We start from the raw sequence: 22,486 nt of genomic DNA, 5'->3' as shown, positions 1-22,486 counted from the left end.
TCGAGAGCATCCTGACCGGTTGCATCACTGCCTGGTATGGCAACTGCTCGGCCTCCGACGGCAAGGCATGACAGAGGGTAGTGCGTATGGCCCAGTACATCACTGGGGCCAAGCTTCTTGCAATCCAGGACCTATATAATAGGCGGTGTCAGAGGAAAGCCCATAAATGTGTCAGAGACTCCAGTCACCCAAGTCATAGACAGTTTTCTCTGCCTCTCCTAAAAATTAGCGATGTAGAATTTCATGGACCCAAGAGCCATGGGTAAGGCTGTACATTGCAATATGAATGTCAATACACAGTAGGTTGACTGGTGAGCTAATGTGTGTCAGTTCACACAGGTGTCAAAGTCCTGCAATACGTGCTAAAATGCTCATATTTGTGTAGACTCTTCACAGTTGTGTTCTGTAGGCTGATACCCCATTTCATGGACCCAACATCAATAGATAAGGCTGTACAGGGCATATAAGTATGTCCCCAACACAGTTCTGAAATCGACTACATCCACAGTGCAACTTAAATTATTTTTTTGGTTAAATTAACTACTTATTGTATTTTGTTGAATTAATGATCAACATTCCAACCTTGTTTAGCAGGATCTATTCCAAAAAATGGCATTATTCCACTATTTGTATCCGTTTGCATGTTTCAATGGGAGCCTTTTATTTTGAAGGCGAATTGCAAATTCCGGACACTTTTGTGGCTAATCCTTATTGTGGCTAGCTTCACACAAGTCCAGCAAACCAACCTTATGTGCCATCGAGAGTAAACGGACGAGTCGAGCTGGGTAAACAACACTGGACGCCTCGAAGAGGCAGGAATGGGGACTTCATCGAGGGCCCTGATGGCAAATGGAATTTCGTATGTATTGCGTACTGTGTTAATATGCCACATAAAGCCAGGGAAAATATGAAGTATTTTTCTCTCGGGTCTTCATCCAGGCGCTGATTTGTAACGACGTTGGTATTGCCACGGGCCCACTTCGATGTTGTTCCTGTTGTCAGTTTCACAACCCGGTGACTGTCGTTCGATCGCGATTTACTTGTGTCGCTTATTTAAGTACATTCAGGGCATATGCAATTCAAAGGGAGCCACGAAATAACACAGAAGCCCATTTCAAGAGAGTACAGGTATGTGTTGAGTCAATATACGTTAGCTAGCTAGATAACTGCCTTTGTTTTTCTCTCAACGTTAGCTGGCTAACACGGCCAGGCAGTAGCCAGCAAGCTATTGTTTGCTCTGAAGATTCAGTAGTTAACGTTAGCTAGCTTGGTACGGTAGTGTGGTAGTAGCTAATGTCTTGTTGTGAGCCATTTTTAGGTTGGCTAGCGAACAAGCTAGGTAGCTATCTACATTGGTTATTAGCAAATTATCAGCGAGTTCATGAGAAACCCAACCTTTGAATGTGAAGATTTGCAGCCCTGCCATCTTGCTAACTAAGTAAACTAGTTAGCCCAGGCCATGTAGCTATAGCTATTTCTTTATTACATTTTACAATGAACTCGGACGTAACCCAAGTAGCGAACGTTAAGTTAACCAAATAAGACCATTCCATGTAGAACTGACTTAATTAAACATTAGCTTACTAGTGCTGGCTGAAGTTGGGCAACATCAAAATATTTTGTATCTGTGACTGACAGAGGAGGAGGATGTCGAATGTTCATCACATTATTTACAAGTAATGAAACTGCGCTGTCAAATCAGCCTGGGAGCGTGTTAGGTTTGTTGACTTAATATTGCTAGATGAGAAAACAAAATGCTGAAGACACTTGCAGTAGTCTATTTCAAATTTGGTATGGCTTTGGTTGTAATATTTATGTGGCAGGTAGCGTTGGACTCGAATCCCGGAGCTGACAAGGTAAAAATCTGTCGTTCAACCCCTGAACAAGGCAGTTAACCCACTGTTACTAGACCGTCATTGAAAATAAGAATTTATTCTTAACTGACTTGCCTAGTTTAATAAAGGTACAAAAAATTAAAAATAAATATGCATATTTTTTTTATAAAGATTAAATAAATAGACAGGCTTGGACATTTAGTAGGGTTATGTACCTAAAGAGCCAGAGACCAAATTAGGAAATATCTCTGACAGGCCTAGTACACGCCAGAAAACATTAGGAAAATACTGTCCCAATGGTTTAAATGTTGTTTTTTTGCATAAAGGAGAACATTGTCAACCGAATGACTCATTATTAGAAAACTTGATGTGTACACTTGGGACCAGTCAATCGATAATTTTCCTGCCCTACATTCTCTGCACTGTTCCAGTATAGGAAGCACCTATACTTCTTCCCTCATGACATGTTTTGGTTTATGTTCACGATGTTGATGCCATTCTTTTTGCGTTGATGCTACACTTTATCTATGATAGAAGACACCTAATCTCATAGTCACGATTTGGAGAACAATAACACATCACTGGATTGATTTAAAGCTGCAATATGTAACTTTTTGCGTGACCCGAACAAATTCACATAGAAATGTAAGGTATAGATCTGCCATTCACATTGAAAGCAACACCAAAGCCCCGTTTCCATTGGCACTTTGAATTCAACCCAGGCTGAGCTGGCCTTGGTGGGATAGCTCAAATTGCATTTCCACTCCCCCAGAAATGAGAAATTATGTCATGTTGCTAGGTAGCCAATATGTGACTGCAGCTGGCTTCGCTAATGTTGCTAGCTAGCAAGATGTTGAATTGCCAGTCAACCATGTATTTAGCTTGCTGACGTTCGCTAACTAAACGTTAGCGTCGTTGTTAGCATAACTAATAATTCCTACCTTGCTTGCCATGGTGTTGGCTATTAACTAGCTAGAAAACCAGGCGACTGGTTTGATATGATGTAGCTAGCTATAAATACGACCTGGCCAGCTAAAATTCATGCTAGCTTACGTTAGCTAGCTTGTTTCAACTCTGATTTGGTAGCTTGCATTTGAGGGCTGATAGTTCTCATAAAAGTGTATTGTGTAGTGTACAAATGAATAAAGGATCCAGCTGTGGTGGTAATTTGTGTTATGTCTAGCTACTGCAGTACCGCTTATCCATGTGCTAGCTAACAGCAACAGCCCCAGACAAGCTAGCTAAACGTATCAGCATCCAGCAGTGATCCGCTTGGTGGTTGCATTGTAATGGCGTTACCAACCCGAATTCGAATCGAGTTGGCGCCAGTTGTGAAACTGGGCTGCGCTGGCCCGGGTTTCCCTCGACCCAGGTCGAATTTGGCCAACATTTTAAGTGCCAGTGGAAACGGGGCTTTGGAAGCGGTAGCTCTGTTAGGTGTTCTATTTCTATGCTTATGTAATTATATGTAGTTATTGCGTATTTTACTTTCGGGTTTGTACACCAGCTTCAAGCAGCTGAAAATACAATATTTTTGGTTATGGAAAATATATTTCACAGCCGTTTAGATGGTACAATGATTCTCTACACTATTCTTGCTTGTTTTGTCACAAACTGAAATTAGTCAAACTGTTATAATTTTAGGAAATGGCAGAGCACCTTAAATTATATGAGCTAGAAATAAACTTAATTGTAGCTACACACATTCCCTTGTTACTATGGCAGCTTCTAAAACCCACAGGATGCCATATTGCAGAGCAGTGGCACAGTTATAGAATGATAATAGTGGGGCCTATTTCAGCATTTCCCCTCAGCACATCAGCATGGTTATTATTTTTTTGTCAGTTTTAGTTTGACTTGATAAAAACAGTGATATGACTGCTCATCAGAAGTAATCACGTCTGTTCTGCCCACAGAATTGTAGTAGTATTGAAATACGCCTACATCATGGCACTATTCTCTCAAGCCTGTATTTGAGATGTCAAAACCTTGTAGTATATATAGTACCATGCGCGAATAGGAAACCAATGCTTAATCACTCAAAGGTTGTCTAGGTGTTCATTCTTTGAATTATTATTTATTTGTTTATACAAATGGCCATTCTTGTCAGCACATTAGGGGATTTTCATCCCATTTGCAGTATGTAATGCTGTCAATGTTAGCAGTGCTGCTTGGTTCATACGGCATTAGAAGAATCCCTGTGATTGGGATGAGGATGACATCTTAGCTTCTCAGAAGGGCCTGTCATAGCGGCAATGTATGAAGCACTGTGCCTGCTTACTCAAAGCTGTTCGCTTTTTGTTTTTTGGCTAACATGTTGGTTACCTTTTTTGTAGAGACAAGAATGTGTAACTTCCTGTTCTGCAGTTCATTGCACTGTTTTCTACAATTATTGACTGGTAGAAGTACTGCATAATGAGTTCTGATTCACCCCACCATTTGAGTCACACCTTGCACAGAACACATTGACAAACCTGCACTCAAAATAGAAAAAGCTAAGTTAGGTAAAGGTTTGGGATAGGTTTAATAATTTGTGTCCTTGCTTAGGTGGTATAGTTGGTTTTTCAGCAGCCATTGCTGAAACTGTGTGCCGAGAAGCTCAAGATAGGTCTGCATTGTGCTCCTCAAGGAATGAATTAAAGCAGTTTCCCATAAACGCCCTCTCCTCTGAAATGTCTCCACCTTGGTGCCAGGGGGGATTGATTGCCAAGGTGGCTGTCCTCTGAGCCTGCTCTGTGTCATGGCGCTGCTCGCTCTGTGGCACAGGGACTCATCAGTGGCTCACAGGGTTGAGCCTCAGAGGATCATGGGTCGGGGCTTTGGTTCCCTGGCAGCAGTTATACATTGAAACCCAGGGAGGGGGCATCTCAGAACGCCCCCACCTCCACCTTCCCCCCTAGCCCCAGTTCCCAGAAGTCTCCACCTGCGGCATCCTCTTCCTTCTCTTTGCTCATGAGATGGATACACAGTCATGATACACAAGTGTTTTCATGAATACTGTATCAGGTATTTGTTCAGTGCTACTCTCAATGTTTGTTTTCTTTAATAGGCTAGGCTACACATTGAGGGCTCCTGGCCAGATACCATCTCCTGTTGTCTAGTTTGTGAGGTGGATATCATGTTTTAATGGTAGTCAACTCAGGGCTACACAAATCCTTGTGTTGGGGAGGATTCGTGATTCGATGATCCCTAGTGGTTGACCCACTCAGGGTTTCGTTGTAGTTTGAAGACAAGCACCCACATAATCCTTATGTTTCCTGCATGCCTCAATCTACTTATGGGTCACTGGGGTTTAATATGCATATGGAGAATTCCAGTTGAAGGTCAACCTTGAGAAAGCAATTTTGTCATTTTAAAGTGAAACCAACATGGCAATATTGTATACACTCCCCCCAAGGGGTACTATAGACAAACACATCAAACTTTTAATTTATATTTTGTTTGTCCATTCTGTGAGACATTTAAAGTTGTGGTTTTGCATGCAAATGTAACATCCATAACTCTGGAATTACTCTTGTCCAAATAATGGGTGGGGGAAGTGGCTTCCATCCCAGGCACTCACTGACTGAATGGGTTTTGCAGTAAGTTTGCATTCTAGTGTATGCGCATGAACACACCAAATTACACTCTGCACTACTTTCCTGGTGCAGGTTTTCAAACACTTTATGATCATTAAATAAGCTAATAGTGCTGCATGCTGATGTGTTGTGTAACATCAAGATCTCAGGGTCAGCGAATGGAATGCAACAGACTGGATAGTATTGCAGTATTTGCTATAGCTACGGTGAAAACACTGTGACCTGACCACAGTTGCTGGGTGCTTTTCTTTTTCTTTGCCTGAGATGTGCTAACATAGGGCCCTATAAAATTAATAATTTTTTGGCCAATTTTTTTTCTCTCTCAAATTCTTTTCTCTTAGTTTTCCCAGGTTTCTGAAATGTTCCAATTTTTGTCCGGTTTTTGCTCTCAACCAGACGTTTTAATAGAAAAATAACAAAATTTGATGTTTTAAGAACACAAAAATGCTTAAACCACACTAGGAGACAATTCTTTGGGTCTGGGAAAAATCTAAGATATTTATATTTTGGAATGTAGTTACCCTTTTAATTGAAGTGAGCACCTAGCAAGAGAATGCTGTTTTTGTAGCAGACATGATGGTAGAGTTTGCTAAACAAATACTCATGATATCATTCTGCCAGGTAAGCATAGGCTACTTAGTAGTTAACATTAATTGAGAAAGTTTGGGAGAGCTTTTCCATCTATCAGAGGACAGGTTTGAGTTAGCGTCATCGCTAACAGCTACACAAAGTGGTAGACGCTCGCACCTCACACAGACGGGCATTCTCATTGCCTCTTCAGAAAGTTGCAGGAAATACAAATGACTGACGCGTTCTGTTATCTTATGATAAACTTTGGCAAATGTATTACTTTTCAATACATTTACTTGATTCCCTACTAAGTTCAATATGTTTTTGAATATTGTTGAATTCCGTTTTAATGTCAGGATTCGGTGATTACGCCATCATTCTCCACATCGCGGATTTTATAGGGCCCGACTAACAGTAAATACATGTGTTTGATGCTTAGACAGAACAGAACCTTCACTTACTATAATGTGTGCTTGTGTCTTGTGGATGCATTGTTATAGCCTATGCCACTAAAGCCTTGTTCACATTGGCAGTTTGAAGTGACTCAAATCCTTTTTCTTTTTTTTCATATCTGATGCATATGTCCTTTTCCTGCAGTCTGAACAGCCAAAAAGGACATGGAATCTGATATTACAAGCCACATTTGAAACCACCCTATGTGGTTTGAAAGCAGATACAAATCTAATTATTGGCCTTGCAGCTTGTCTAAATGGTCAAATCTGGTTTATTTGCCCTCTACTGGTTTTTAGACTGCTATTTGGTATATCTTGTTGCTTGCTAGCTACTCTGACAGTTTGACTAGATAGAACATGCTAGTTTGACTACACACACAAATTAGTGAATGTGCTAGAAAGCTGAACGGCTAGCTAGTTGACTGCTGTGGCTAGCCAAAAAGTAGTCGATTTAAAAGTTGACTCATCTTATCGTTTGAGGCTTAGTCTTATTACATGAGGATATTGAACATTCAAAGCGACTGGGAAATGTCCATGGCAGCCATTGTCACCTCAGCATGCTACATAACTTCTAAGTGATTGGTGGTGGTGCTCCTGCTTCCTATCAGCCTACACTACTGAGCACACACCTGTTACAATGACAACTAGCGTAGCCATGTCAGCAAAATCATTTTGACTGAACTCCCACACATCCGATTTGGTCACTTCTACCTTGCTGTTTGGACAGTCAGTATTCCAAAGCAGTTTTGAAAAACAAAACTGATTTGAGCATTAAGGCCTCTAGTGTGAACAACGCATTATACCATAGACTTCATTGTTTTCAAACTGAGCCTTGTCAATACACAGGATATTGCAGGCTGGAGAATGGCAATTAGTATGTCTTCTACACATTACTGTTTAATCAGTACTGCTTCATTAGGCCAACCATTATAAGGCTTCTAAAGGATAGTTTACAATGTCCAGTTCACTTGTGTTTTATTTAATGACACATCTCATAAAGTGGTATTTTATTCTGAACCATAGTTTGAGGTGTTTTACTGGTGGATCAAATATAGGAAAACACCACCCTGCCAGCTGTGTGTGCACGTTATACCACTCCACCACACCAAGAAGTAGGCCAATGAATGGAGCCAACGTGCCTTTTTTAAACAGATGGCTGCTTTCATAATTCAAAGGAAAGGACTTGAGGTGACTGCATTGAAGCAGAAGACATTTTACTCTGTCCTCCCCTTGGTGAAAGGCTTCTTTTTTTAAATAGAAACTATGTGATTAGACTAGACAATTTTAGGAAAGGAGGATAAATGGTGAGAGATGGAGAGAGGAAGCGTGATAAATGGTGAGGGATGGAGAGGGGAAGTGTGATAAATGGAGAGGGGAAGCGGGATGGAGAGGGGAAGCGTGATAAATGGTGAGGGGTGGAGAGTGGAAGCGTGATAAATGGTGAGGGGTGGAGAGTGGAAGCGTGATAAATGGAGAGGGGTGGAGAGTGGAAGCGTGATAAATGGAGAGGGGAAGCGTGGTAAATGGTGAGGGATGGAGAGGGGAAGCGTGATAAATGGTGAGGGATGGAGAGGGGAAGCATGTTAAATGAAGAGGGATGAGAGAGGAAGTGTGGTAAATGGTGAGGGATGGAGAGGGGAAGCGTGATAAATGGAGAGGGGAAGCGTGGTAAATGGTGAGGGATGGAGAGAGGAAGCGTGAGGGATGGAGAGGGGAAGCGTGGTAAATGGAGAGGGGAAGCGTGGTAAATGGTGAGGGATGGAGAGGGGAAGCGTGATAAATGGTGAGGGATGGAGAGAGGAAGCGTGGTAAATGAAGAGGGATGAGAGAGGAAGTGTGGTAAATGGTGAGGGATGGAGAGGGGAAGCGTGATAAATGGAGAGGGGAAGCGTGGTAAATGGTGAGGGATGGAGAGAGGAAGCGTGAGGGATGGAGAGGGGAAGCGTGGTAAATGGAGAGGGGAAGCGTGGTAAATGGTGAGGGATGGAGAGGGGAAGCGTGATAAATGGTGAGGGATGGAGAGAGGAAGCGTGGTAAATGGTGAGGGATGGAGAGGGGAAGCGTGATAAATGGTGAGGGATGGAGAGAGGAAGCGTGAGGGATGGAGAGGGGAAGCGTGATAAATGGTGAGGGATGGAGAGGGGAAGCGTGATAAATGGTGAGGGATGGAGAGGGGAAGCGTGATAAATGGAGAGGGGAAGCGGGATAAATGGAGAGGGGAAGCGGGATGGAGAGGGGAAGCGGGATAAATGGAGAGGGGTGGAGAGTGGAAGCGTGTTAAATGAGGAGGGATGAGAGAGGAAGCGTGGTAAATGGTGAGGGATGGAGAGAGGAAGCGTGATAAATGGAGAGGGGAAGCGTGGTAAATGGTGAGGGATGGAGAGGGGAAGCGTGATAAATGGTGAGGGATGGAGAGAGGAAGCGTGAGGGATGGAGAGGGGAAGCGTGGTAAATGGAGAGGGGAAGCGTGGTAAATGGTGAGGGATGGAGAGGGGAAGCGTGATAAATGGTGAGGGATGGAGAGAGGAAGCGTGAGGGATGGAGAGGGGAAGCGTGATAAATGGTGAGGGATGGAGAGGGGAAGCGTGATAAATGGTGAGGGATGGAGAGCGGAAGCGTGATAAATGGTGAGGGATGGAGAGAGGAAGCGTGAGGGATGGAGAGGGGAAGCGTGATAAATGGTGAGGGATGGAGAGGGGAAGCGTGATAAATGGTGAGGAATGGAGAGGGGAAGCGTGATAAATGGAGAGGGGAAGCGTGATAAATGGAGAGGGGAAGCGGGATAAATGGAGAGGGGAAGCGGGATAAATGGAGAGGGGAAGCGGGATAAATGGAGAGGGGAAGCGGGATAAATGGAGAGGGGAAGCGGGATAAATGGAGAGGGGAAGCGGGATAAATGGAGAGGGGAAGCGGGATAAATGGTGAGGGATGGGGAAGCGGGATAAATGGTGAGGGATGGAGAGGGGAAGCGGGATAAATGGAGAGGGGAAGCGGGATAAATGGAGAGGGGAAGCGGGATAAATGGAGAGGGGAAGCGGGATAAATGGAGAGGGGTGGAGAGGGGAAGCGGGATAAATGGTGAGGGGGGGAGAGGGGAAGCGGGATAAATGGTGAGGGGGGGAGAGGGGAAGCGTGATAAATGGTGAGGGATGGAGAGAGGAAGCGTGATAAATGGTGAGGGATGGAGAGAGGAAGTGTGATAAATGGTGAGGGTGGATGGATAGGAGGAAAGCGGTGAGATTAGGCCTATATGAAGGCCAAGAAGCTTCCATTTTGGTAAGAGTTTCTGCTAGGCTAGTGTTTTGATGGCAGCATGCTTGTTTTTATTTACAAGATCTATATCAAAGGGATGCATGCTTAGCATTGGTTGCTTGTAGCCTGGTACCTTCTGAAGATATCGATAAGCGAGTTCTCCAGTCCATTCTGTTCCGGTAATGCCATTATGAAAATGTCTCCTAATCTCCCCACGCAGCCTTTCCATGGTTTTATCACTCTACAGTAGAGAATTTAGCTGGAGACATTAAACTGGTAAAAGAGATGCTCCAGTGTTTGTTTCCACCTTTTCCATATTACCAGGCTGCATGACCTTACTTTGCTCATCAGTTTCCTTCATTACAGCATCAAGCCTAGCCAGCATACTAAGATTAGTCCCAGATTACCACCCAGTCTGAGTCATGCACTGCCAGGAATGGATAATAAAACAAATGCTACACAACTGACTCAGCCCAAGGCCTCAATTAATTTGCTCTCAAAAAACAAATCATGGTGCACTGTTTTTGCCTAAACAACGAGATAGCGAGTGCCCCTATATTACCACCACATGTAATTATTATCATAATACATTTAGCCCATATTTCTGTTCATAAACTCCATTGAAAAATAATGATCGCACATTGTTAGTGTGTCTAACGTTTATCTTCTCTTGTTTCACAGAACTAGGTTAGTTGCGGTGCCGCCAATGGACCTATAGGAGCTGGTGGAAGTGTACTTGGCGTTGCTTCTGCGTGGACCAGGCAGCATGAAGAGCGAGGTGCCCTCTGAGGCCCAGGGTAGACAGGAGCACCTGAAGGGTCCGCTGGCCAATCCAGAGCCCATGGAGACAGCCAAGAGCTTCCCTGCCAACATGGAGGTGATTGGCAAGGCAGGCAGCGAGTTTGCACAGCTGTGTGCCGAGACTAGGCACCGGCCCCTGAGTCACACAGGGGCCCGTAGAGACCCAGACAGGGGCCTGCCCGGACGCAAAAAGCGCAAGAGCCAACAGCCAGGGCCTTCGGACTGCTCCCTGAAGGAGGGTCGTGTCAGTGAGGGCTCTCTTCCCCTTCAGCGCCACCAGCCAGATCTCTTGGAGCGTCGCAGCGAGGACGAACGCAACCCAGAGTCCTCGTTCAGTGACTGTGCCTCCTCTCCCTCCTCCAGCCTGCGCTTCGGGGACTCGGACACTCTGAGCTCAGAGGAAGAGGTGGAGGCTGGAGGGACGGGAGCAGCAGGGGGACCGCAGCCCCCACAGCAGACGCCGGGCTCCACCACAGGGGGCGGGACCGGGGTGGGTCTGCGCACCATTCTGGGTCGGACTCGGGGAAGCCGCTCACATAAGTGGGCACGGTTGGAGGTGGAGCCGGTGCTGCTGAAGCGGCCGTGTCTGAGCGGGCGACGTTCACTGCATAGGAAGAGGTTTGTGAAGCCTGGGCCCGGCGGCATCCAGCGGACTCAGAAGCAGAAAGAGCGCCTACTTCTCCAGAGGAAGAAGCGGGAGGTAATCGCTCGCAGGAAGTACGCGCTGCTCCACAGCACCAGCAGCTCCAGTGAGGAGCTGACCAGCGAGTCATCCTCACCCTCGTCCACAGAGGCAGAGGACGAGCTGTATGTAGACGTCAGCAGCAGTAGCAGCCAGCCAAGCAGCACAGCTGTGGCCACAGGTAAACTCACCCTCCTTATGCACTCTGGTGCGTGCTTCAGACCTTTTCTCTTGCGCGTGCGCACACACATTTTACAAACTTTTTTTGAATTACACATTACAGTTGAAGGATTCAAACATTTCATAGGTCATGGATATATGGATACAGAAAACACATTCTTCTCCATACAGCTAAGCTGCCCATGACCGCTGACACAGAGCAGTACCTTGCTAGCTGCTTTGCCTTTGTCCTACGCAGGTCTGCAATCTGAAGGCCACTTACTGTCAGCCTATGTACATGACCGAGGCTCCAAAATATCAGCACTACAAAGTTTGCACTGATAGCCAAGGCTGTTCAGACGTGACACAAGTCAAATGAGTAACCCACTTCCAGAATGAGCACCCCCCCCCCCCCCCACACACACACACACACACAACAACAACAGTAGCTGGCATTTTGTGAGAAAAAAACACACACACACAATCCCCATAGAGGGGAACATCTTCCTCACTCCTCTGACACTGAGCTTGCAATGACGTATGACATGAAGCTGCTCTGACCAGGGTAAATTGTACTGGTCCTTACATTTTAGTAATTTAGCAGACTCTTTTATTCAGAGCGACTTACAGGAGCAATTAGGGTTAAGTTCCTTGCTCAAGGACACTGACAGATTTTTCACTTAGTCGGCTTGGGGATTTGAACCAGCGATCTTTCGGTTACTAGCACAATGCTCTTAACCACTAGTCTGCCTGCCACCCCACAAGTCAGACCAGAGGCAAAGGAGTCGCTCACTGTTAAATAGCCAGCCAGTGTTAAATCACAGAGACTCCATCCGTAGCACCGTTCACTCGTGTCCAACTGCTCTGTTTCCCAGCTGTCTGCTTTGCAGGCCTTGTTAGTATGGGGGGGGGTCATGGACTTCATGATGTTGCAGAGCCAAACATGTCATACTTTTGTCCACATTAGTCAAAGTCTGTGTTGCATCACACCAGAAATATGTTGTGAAATGAATGTAATGCAAGCTAATTTCTGTGAATCCGCTTTGCTCAGAATTGAGAGCAATTGAAATTTTTTGCCTCTGAGAAAAGACTGAGCGAAGGAATGCATGAATGGCCTTCAGAATGTACATTTACAGTGTGTACACAGCCTATTCCTACAGTTTTATTTAGTCTCACTGTAACTGTATTGGGGGGAATATATTTGGCCTTTGTGGTGTTATTCTCTGGAAATGAGATGTGTAGCCTAGAGGCCAAGCAACCATTACTGTTTTTGTTCCATCTTGCTGAAAGATGTCCTACCAGGGCTATTTGAAGACACTCAGAATTGGGATTTCTTTCACCAGGCCAGCAGCACTTTTGCTCTTTCTCTCTCACTCTAGCCAGAACTGTGTTTTGTTTACTGTCTCCCTCCCCCTTTATTTGGAAGTGAACATCAACCAAATGCGCGTTACACTCTCAAACACATGACTCCAGTAAAATGTTATTTTATTCAGAGAAAATTATCCAAATAAAGCTCTAGTAAAAGATGCATTACTCCTCTGATCATGGAAGAGAACATTTTAATCCCTGAGCCAAGTTTGTTTTGTGTCAGACCTTGCCTGCTCTGTGTGCTCAACAGCAATGAGAAAAGCTGCCTATATATTGATTGATGAATTAGCTCACAGTCAGAGCTAGGCTATTTTATGAACAAAGCACAATATCACAGGACTAGGATGGGTGTGGGTGTGTCTGTGGGTGTATCAAATTTTATTGGTCACATATACATGGTTACCAGATGTTAATGCGAGTGTAGCGAAATGCTTGTGCTTCTATTTCTAACAGTGCAGTAATAGTAATATCTAGTAAGTAATTTAACAATTTCACAGCTACCTAATACACACACGTAAAGGGATGGAATAAGAATATGTACATAAATATATGGGGCGGCAGGTAGCCTAGTGGTTAGAGAGTTGAACTAGTAACCGAAAGGTTGCAAGATCAAATCCCCGAGCTGACAAGGTAAAACTCTGTCGTTCTACCCCTGAACAAGGCAGTTAACCCACTGTTTCTAGAACATGATTGAAAATAAGAATTTGTTCTTAACTGACTTGCCTAGTTAAATAAAGGTAAAAAATATATAATATATATATTTGGCCGAATTCAACTGTGTTTTCTACCATCTCTTGCATCTTGCCTATGCCACCCAGCCATCGCTCATCTATATATATATATATATAAATAAATAAAAGGTAAAAAATATATATATATATATATATATATATATACACTGCTCAAAAAAATAAAGGGAACCCTTAAACAACACAATGTAACTTCAAGTCAATCACACTTCTGTGAAATCAAACTGTCCACTTAGGAAGCAACACTGATTGACAATACATTTCACATGCTGTTGTGCAAATGGAATAGACAACAGGTGGAAATTATAGGCAATTAGCAAGACACCCCCAATAAAGGAGTGGTTCTGCAGGTGGGGACCACAGACCACTTCTCAGTTCCTATGCTTCCTGGCTGATGTTTTGGTCACTTTTAAATGCTGGCGGTGCTTTCACTCTAGTGGTAGCATGAGACGGAGTCTACAACCCACACAAGTGGATCAGGTAGTGCAGCTCATCCAGGATGGCACATCAATGCGAGCTGTGGCAAGAAGGTTTGTTGTCTGTCAGCGTAGTGTCCAGAGCATGGAGGCGCTACCAGGAGACAGGCCAGTACATCAGGAGACGTGGAGGAGGCCGTAGGAGGGCAACAACCCAGCAGCAGGACCGCTACCTCCGCCTTTGTGCAAGGAGGAGCAGGAGGAGCACTGCCAGAGCCCTGCAAAATGACCTCCAGCAGGCCACAAATGTGCATGTGTCTGCTCAAACGGTCAGAAACAGACTCCATGAGGGTGGTATGAGGGCCCGACGTCCACAGGTGGGGGTTGTGCTTACAGCCCAACACCGTGCAGGACGTTTGGCATTTGCCAGAGAACACCAAGATTGGCAAATTCGCCACTGGCGCCCTGTGCTCTTCACAGATGAAAGCACGTTCACACTGAGCACATGTGACAGACGTGACAGAGTCTGGAGACGCTGTGGAGAACGTTCTGCTGCCTGCAACATCCTCCAGCATGACCAGTTTGGCGGGGGGTCAGTAATGTTGTGGGGTGGCATTTCTTTGAGGGGCCGCACAGCCCTCCATGTGCTTGCCAGAGGTAGCCTGACTGCCATTAGCTACCGAGATGAGATCCTCAGACCCCTTGTGAGACCATATGCTGGTGCGGTTGGCCCTGGGTTCCTCCTAATGCAAGACAATGCTAGACCTCATGTGGCTGGAGTGTGTCAGCAGTTCCTGCAAGAGAAAGGCATTGATGCTATGGACTGGCCCGCCCGTTCCCCAGACCTGAATCCAATTGAGCACATCTGGGACATCATGTCTCGCTCCATCCACCAACGCCACGTTGCACCACAGACTGTCCAGGAGTTGGCGGATGCTTTAGTCCAGGTCTGGGAGGAGATCCCTCAGGAGACCATCCGCCACCTCATCAGGAGCATGCCCAGGTGTTGTAGGGAGGTCATACAGGCACGTGGAGGCCACACACACTACTGAGCCTCATTTTGACTTGTTTTAGGACATTACATCAAAGTTGGATCAGCCTGTAGTGTGGTTTTCCACTTTAATTTTGAGTGTGACTCCAAATCCAGACCTCCATGGGTTGATAAATTGGATTTCCATTGATTTTTTTTGTGTGATTTTGTTGTCAGCACATTCAACTATGTAAAGAAAAAATTATTTAAGATTTTTTCATTCATTAAGATCTAGGATGTGTTATTTTAGTGTTTCCTTTATTTTTTTGAGCAGTATGTATGGATGGATGAGCGATGGCTGGATGGCATAGGCAAGATGCAAGGGATGGTAGAAAACACAGTTGAATTCGCAAGTTTACATACACCTTAGCCAAATGCATTTAAACTCAGTTTTTCACAATTCCTGACATTTAATCCTAGTAAAAAATCCCTGTTTTAGGTCAGTTAGGATCACCACTTTATTTTAAGAATGTGAAATGTCAGAATAATAGTAGAGTAGTGATTTATTTCAGCTTTAATTTCTTTCATCACATTCCCAGTGGGTCAGAAGTTTACATACACTCAATTAGTATTTGGTTGCATTGCCTTTAAATTGTTTAACTTGGGTCAAATGTTTCGGGTAGCCATCCACAAGCTTCCCACAATTTTGGCCCATTCCTCCTGACAGAGCTGGTGTAACTGAGTCAGGTTTGTAGGCCTCCTTGCTCGCACATGCTTTTTCAGTTCTGCCCACAAACTTTCTATAGGATTGAGGTTAGGGCTTCGTGATGGCCACTCCAATACCTTGACTTTGTTGTCCTTAAGCCATTTTGCCACAACTTTGGAAGTATGCTTGGGGTCATTGTCCTTTTGGAAGACCCATTTGCGACCAAGCTTTAACTTCTTGACTGATGTCTTGAGATGCTGCTTCAATATATCCACATAATTTCTATTCCTCATGATGCCATCTATTTTGTGAAGTGCACCAGTCCCTCCTGCAGCAAAGCACCCCCACAACATGATGCTGCCACCCCCGTGCTTCACAGTTGGGATGGTGTTCTTTGGCTTGCAAGCCTCCCTCTTTTTTTCCTCCAAACATAACGATGGTCATTATGACCAAACAGTTCTATTTTTGTTTCATCAGACCAGAAGACATTTCTCCAAAAAGTACGATCTTTGTCCCCATGTGCAGTTGCAAACCGTAGTCTGGCTTTTTTATGCCGGTTTTGAAGCATTGGCTTCTTCCTTGCTGAGCGGCCTTTCAGGTTATGTCGACATAGGACTCGTTTTACTGTGGATATAGATACTTTTGTATTTGTTACCGCCAGCATCTTAACAACGTCCTTGCTGCTGTTCTGGGATTGATTTTCACTTTTCGCACCAAAGTACGTTCATCTCTAGGAGACAGAACGCGTCTCCTTCATGAGCGGTATGACGGCTGCGTGGTCCCATGGTGTTTATATTTGCGTGCTATTGTTTGTACAGATGAACATGGTACTTTCAGGCGTTTGGAAATTGCTCGCAAGGATGAACCAGACTTGTGGAGGTCTACAATTTCTTGGCTGATTTCCCCATGATGTCAAGCAAAGAGGCAATGAGTTTGAAGGTAGTCCTTGAAATACATCCACAGGTACACCTCCAATTGACTCAAATTATGTCAATTAGCCTATCAGAAGCTTCTAAAGCCATGACATCATTTTCTGGAATTTTCCAAGCTGTTTAAAGGCACAGGCAACTTAGTGTATGTAAACTTTTGACCCACTGGAATAGTGATGCAGTGAAATAATCTGTAAACAATTGATGGAAAAATTACTTGTCATGCACAAAGTAGATGTCCTAACCGACTTGCCAAAACTAAAGTTTGTTAACAAGAAATTTGTGGAGTGGTTGAAGAACGTGTTTTAATAAACTTCCGACTTCACCTGTACATATGAGATGAGTAATGCAAGATATGTAAAAAAATATATGTCTGCCTTTTTCTCCCCAATTTCGTGGTATCCAATTGGTAGTCTTGTCTCATTGCTGCAACTCCCGTACAGACTCGGGAGAGGCGAAGGTCGAGCGCCAAGCGTCCTCCGAAACACAACCCAACCAAGCCGCACTGCTTTTTGACACAACGCACATCAAGCCAGCCGCACCAATGTGTCGGAGGAAACACCATACACCTAGCGACCTGGTCAGCGGGCACTGCCCCCGGCCCGCCACAGGAGTCGCTAGTGCGCGATGAGACAAGGATATCCCTGCCGGCCAAACCCTCCCTAACCCGGACGACGCTGGGCCAATTGTGCGTCACCCCATGAGCCTCCCGGTCGCGGCCGGCTGTGGCAGAGCCTGGGCTTGAACCCAGAATCTCTGGTGGCACAGCTAGCACTGCGATACAGTGCCTTAGACCACTGTGCCAACCGGGAGGCCCATGTAAACATTATTAAAGTGGCATTGTATAAAGTGACTAGTGATCCATTTATTAAAGTGGCTACTGATTTGAGTCTGTATGTTGGCAGCAGCCTCTCTGTGTTAGTGATGGCTGTTTAACAGTCTGATGGCCTTGAAATAGAAGCTGTTCTTCAATCTCTCGGTCCCAGCTTTGATGCACCAGTACTGACCTCGTCTTCTGGATGGTAGTGGGGTGAACAAGCAGTGGTTGTTGTCCTTAGCAATATTTTTGGCTTTCCTGTGACATCGGGTGCTGTATGTGTCCTGGAGGGCAGGTAGTTTGCCCCCGGTGATGCGTTGTGCAGACCGCACCACTCTCTGGAGAGCTTAGTGGTTGTGGGTGGTGCAGTTGCTGTACCAGGCTGTAATACAGCCTGACAGGATTCTCTCGATTGTGCATCTGTAAAAGTTTGTCAGGGTTTTGGGTGACAAGCCACATTTCTTCAGCCTCCTGAGGTTGAAGAGGCGCGTACGCAGAGGAACCTAACTTTCTAGCTTCTCCACTACTGTCCCTTCGATGTGGATAGGGGGGTGCTCCCTCTACTGTTTCCTGAAGTCCATGATCATCTCCTTTGTTTTGTTGATGTTGAGTGAGAGGTAGTTATCCTGACACCACACTCCGAGTGCCCTCACCTCCTCCCAGTAGGCTGTTTCGTCAATCAATCAAATGCATTTATAAAGCCCTTCTTACATCAGCTGATGTCACAGTGCTGTACAGAAATCCAGCCTAAAACCCCAAACAGTAAGCAATGCAGGTGTAGAAGCATGGCGGCTCGGAAAAACTCCCACAGCCAGAACCTCGGAAGAAACCTAGACAGGAACCAGGCTATGAGGGGTGGGCAGTCCTCTTCTGGCTGTGCCGGGTGGAGATTATAACAGAACATGGCCAAGATGTTCAAATGTTCATAAATGACCAGCAGGCTCAAATAATAATAATCACAATGGTTGTCGAGGGTGCAACAGGTCAGCACCTCAGGAGTAAATGTCAGTTGGCTTTTCATAGCCGATCATTCAGAGTATCTACCGCTCCTGCTGTTTCTCTAGAGTTGAATACAGCAGGTCTGGGACAGGTAGAACATCCGGTGAACAGGTTAGGGTTCCATAGCCGCAGGCAGAACAATTGAAACTGAAGCAACAGCACGACCAGGTGGACTGGGGATAGCAAGGAGTCATCAGGCCAGGTAGTCCTGAGGCATGGTCCTAGGGCTCACGTCCTCCGAGAGAGAGAATTAGAGAGTGCATACTTAAATTCACACAGGACACCGGATAAGACAGCAGAAATACTCCAGATATAACAGACTGACCCTAGCCCCCTGACACAAACTACTGCAGCATAAATACTGGAGGCTAGTCTCTCAAAGCACTTCATTATGACAAGTGATTGCTACAGGTGGGGATAGTAATTTAAAGACAATACTGCATAGTTTCCTAAGGACTCGAAGCGAGGCGACCATCTCTGTGGATGTATCTGTGGGTATTGAAGAATCAGTTGTTTTAAAAAAGATTCTGTCCAGTGTTTGAGCTCTATGCATCTTTGTAGGTGCCAGGGGTAGATGCAGTGAGAAGTCCAGCAATTTCCATTCTTTTGACATAGCTCTTGTGCAGTGGAATACACACAGCGAAGTTAAGCCCAAGGGTTTCTGGAATATGACCCCTGGGCATGGCCAAGCCTGTTAGGATTTTTATACATTTACATAGCCCTCTTTGTTTCAGGCATTTTCAGCCTATGTTCAAAAGACATTAGTTTTTTTCCCTCTCATATTCATACGCCTCTTTAGGAACCTCTGAGGCTAGCTCTTCAGCAGTTACCATGAATATACATGCTTTGATGGAGCTCTAATGTATGTGTTTCACTTTGAGACATACAAATGAGGGCGTGCGTCGCTCGCTATAAAAGGTGCTATAGAATGGCCCGGTGCTGTACACACACATTTCAAGTTCGACTATATATGCACATTTGAATTTCCTGTTGAGTAGCCTGTTGAGTAGCATTTCCCTGTAGCTCAGTTGGTAGAGCATGGTGTTTGCAACGCCAGGGTTGTGGGTTCGATTCCCACGTGGGACCAGCACAGAAAGAAAAAAAAAATGTATGAAATGTATGTAAGTCGCTCTGGATAAGAGCGTCTGCTAAATGACTAAAATGTAAATGCAATAGCACCTTCCCTCCCACTTATCTCAGTCTTGCACACAGTCATTATTATGTAGCACATTCTCTTTGTTCTACCGAGGTCACTCACTGGTTCTCTCTATCACACCCCTGAGTCACCCTGACCTGTGAATATGTGTGAAAAATAGACTTTGCACGCAAGGTGGGTAGGTACTGCTGATCGGGGACTAACCAACCTCGCACCAAAAGGGCATGTGTCTCCGCTCTGCTACCCGGAGCTCCAAACCTGGTAGCCCAGAAACCAGGCCTCTTCCTCGGTCTGAGCTGCAGGTGTCTGGGTTTATGCACCCAGCTTTTCCTCCCACAACACACCACAGTAGAGCAGCACAGCACGCTTCTGACAACCACCCGCTGTTTCCTGAGCTGCACCGCTACAACACAAGCCAAAGAACGCAATTCTTCAAGGAACTCTTCATTTTCCGTTCCTGCCTGACCCTCTTTCACCTCTCTCAGTTTTATGTCTTCATGTAGCTAAGCTGTAATAGTGTTTCCACTGTGGCCCTGGGGAAGGATTGAGGGGGTCATGGGGCAAGGCTGCCTCTCTCTGTGTCTTTTGCTATGGGAAGTAGGTGGGTGGAGAGGACTGACTCAAGCACTGAGCTCTAATCCCCACTGTAGCCTGCTAACAACAAGGGCTCTGAGGAGAAACTATGCCATTGTTCAGCAGATGAGAGGAGGGGGGGAGGCAGTCAGTAGAGATGGATCTCTATTGGCCAGAGGAGGGGATGAATGTAATGGACATAAAAAGGCCCAATCACAAAGCTGCCTATTCACAAGACTTTAAATACATGGACATGACAGGAGTGTTTTAGTACTTTAATTCCTGTATTCATGTCACAATATAGACATATGCCATGCAGTAGGCTATGGAAATCATGACAGTTCTATATATTACATTTCTATCTGCAACTGACCATACTGTGTGTTAGACCAAGCTGCATACACCCCTCAGGTCACAATCTGCCTTCTCTCAACTGCAAAATTGAGAATGCAGACACTACACACTGAAATAGATCTCTATTCAAAGCTAGCAGCCAGGACATTTCTCTTATTTGTCCATGTCAATTGTCACATCGGCCATTGTTCACAGTTTAGATGTGAGGTAATATAGTCTTCTTATTTACATTCCCTAAACCAGGAAGTGTTTGTGTAGAGCAGTATGTTTCATGAGGGAGAGAGGTAGCTAGGCTAGGAGAGTGGTAGGAGAGAGGTAGCTAGGCTAGGAGAGGGTGCTAAGCAAAAGCACCCAGTGGACCACTGCAATAGAACTCACTCGGGAGTGCTGATGTTCACTAGAGCAACAAGCCACTGCACTGAAACACACAAACAACACAGCAGCTATGAGGCAACACATGGCACAGTTGAACCTAATGTTAGAAAATCATTTCAGTATAGTAATAATACACTGGACTAGAATGAATTTAGTTTTTGAACTGTACATTTTAATCTTGTAAGTTATGTCTGTAGATTTAACAGACAGTGAGTTTAAGGGCCACATTTAGGACTAGCTGTTTGGGGTGGTGTGACAAAAACAACAAGCCTCTTGCCTTCCTGGTTGCGATGTTAAGAAATGTTAAGTGTATTGAACACACTCCAGGCCTCTTCCTGACAGTGAGGCCAGGTCAGGCATGGCTGAAATGAGAACTGGAATGAGAGACAGTGGACAGGGGACCAATCAGAGTGCAGATGCAGAGATTGCACTGCAAATCCTGCAGACAGTTGAGAGCAGAGCAGCATTTACTGACCTACATTTCACACAGGCCCAGTACACAGACTGTTAGCCTGCACACCCACACCACAATCACTATTCATTTATACTGATACTGATACTCCTATTTAGCTTTGGGTGTGTTTCTCCCCTGGTGAGGAAGAACCACCAGAAGATGCTGGTGGAGGTTGTTTGTTGCTGCGTAACACACATGAGCTGATGTGTTGTCAACCAGCCATCTTAGCAACAGAGCCTGCTATATACAGAACAGACATGTACAGTATAACCTCTATGGAATTAACTGTGTACTACAACGGCTGCAATTTTATTTACGTAAAGAGAATTTCTGGCCACTTTATATGAATACAGTCCAAGGTTCTCACGTAGCAAAGAGTCTCATTTGATCATTATCAGTTCAACAATGTTTACATCAGGATTTACAGGTCAAATTGCTGGATGTCTCTCTCCCCAGTATATTCTTATCTAGTCGGATGCCTACTGGTACTCCCTGTATATATGGTACTGGTACTCCCTGTATATAGATCCACAGTGATCTGGTACTGGTACTCCTTGTATATAGCTCCACATTGATCTGGTACTGGTACTCCTTGTATATAGATCCACAGTGATCTGGTACTGGTACTCCCTGTATATAGCTCCACATTGATCTGGTACAAGGTACTCCTTGTATATAGCTCCACGTTGATCTGGTACTCCCTGTATATAGCTCCACATTGATCTGGTACTGGTACTCCCTGTATATAGATCCACAGTGATCTGGTACTGGTACTCCCTGTATATAGATCCACAGTGATCTGGTACTCCCTGTATATAGCTCCACAGTGATCTGGTACTCCCTGTATATAGCTCCACATTGATCTGGTACTGGTACTCCCTGTATATAGCTCCACATTGATCTGGTACTGGTACTCCCTGTATATAGCTCCACATTGATCTGGTACTGGTACTCCCTGTATATAGCTCCACATTGATCTGGTACTGGTACTCCCTGTATATAGCTCCACATTGATCTGGTACTGGTACTCCCTGTATATAGCTCCACATTGATCTGGTACTGGTACTCCCTGTATATAGCTCCACATTGATCTGGTACTGGTACTCCCTGTATATAGCTCCACATTGATCTGGTACTGGTACTCCCTGTATATAGCTCCACATTGATCTGGTACTGGTACTCCCTGTATATAGCTCCACAGTGATCTGGTACACCCTGTATATAGCTCCACAGTGATCTGGTACTGGTACTTCCTGTATATATTTCCACATTGATCTGGTACTGGTACTCC

General features: G+C 45.0%; 1 protein-coding gene across 6 annotated transcripts in view; it reads left to right on the top strand.

The window, feature by feature from the left end:
* Positions 1-718: 718 nt before the first annotated feature.
* Positions 719-22,486, top strand: part of LOC115203095 (E3 ubiquitin-protein ligase Arkadia) — a 46,849-nt gene continuing 25,081 nt past the window's right edge. For 3 of the 6 annotated variants that reach the window (XM_029767461.1, XM_029767460.1, XM_029767457.1), the window contains exons 1-2: positions 719-1,128; positions 10,369-11,351. In XM_029767461.1, coding sequence (XP_029623321.1) covers positions 10,454-11,351 — 898 coding nt within the window. In that variant the 5' untranslated portion in view covers positions 719-1,128; positions 10,369-10,453. The remainder of the gene's footprint in view (positions 1,129-10,368; positions 11,352-22,486) is intronic. The other 3 variants (XM_029767459.1, XM_029767462.1, XM_029767458.1) reach the window with 2 other exon arrangements.

Source organism: Salmo trutta, chromosome 12 (assembly GCF_901001165.1).
Source record: "Salmo trutta chromosome 12, fSalTru1.1, whole genome shotgun sequence".
In the NCBI taxonomy this organism is placed as follows: Eukaryota; Metazoa; Chordata; class Actinopteri; order Salmoniformes; family Salmonidae; genus Salmo; species Salmo trutta.
Note: the sequence above shows the minus strand (reverse complement) of the source record. Positions and strands in the feature narration are given on the sequence as shown.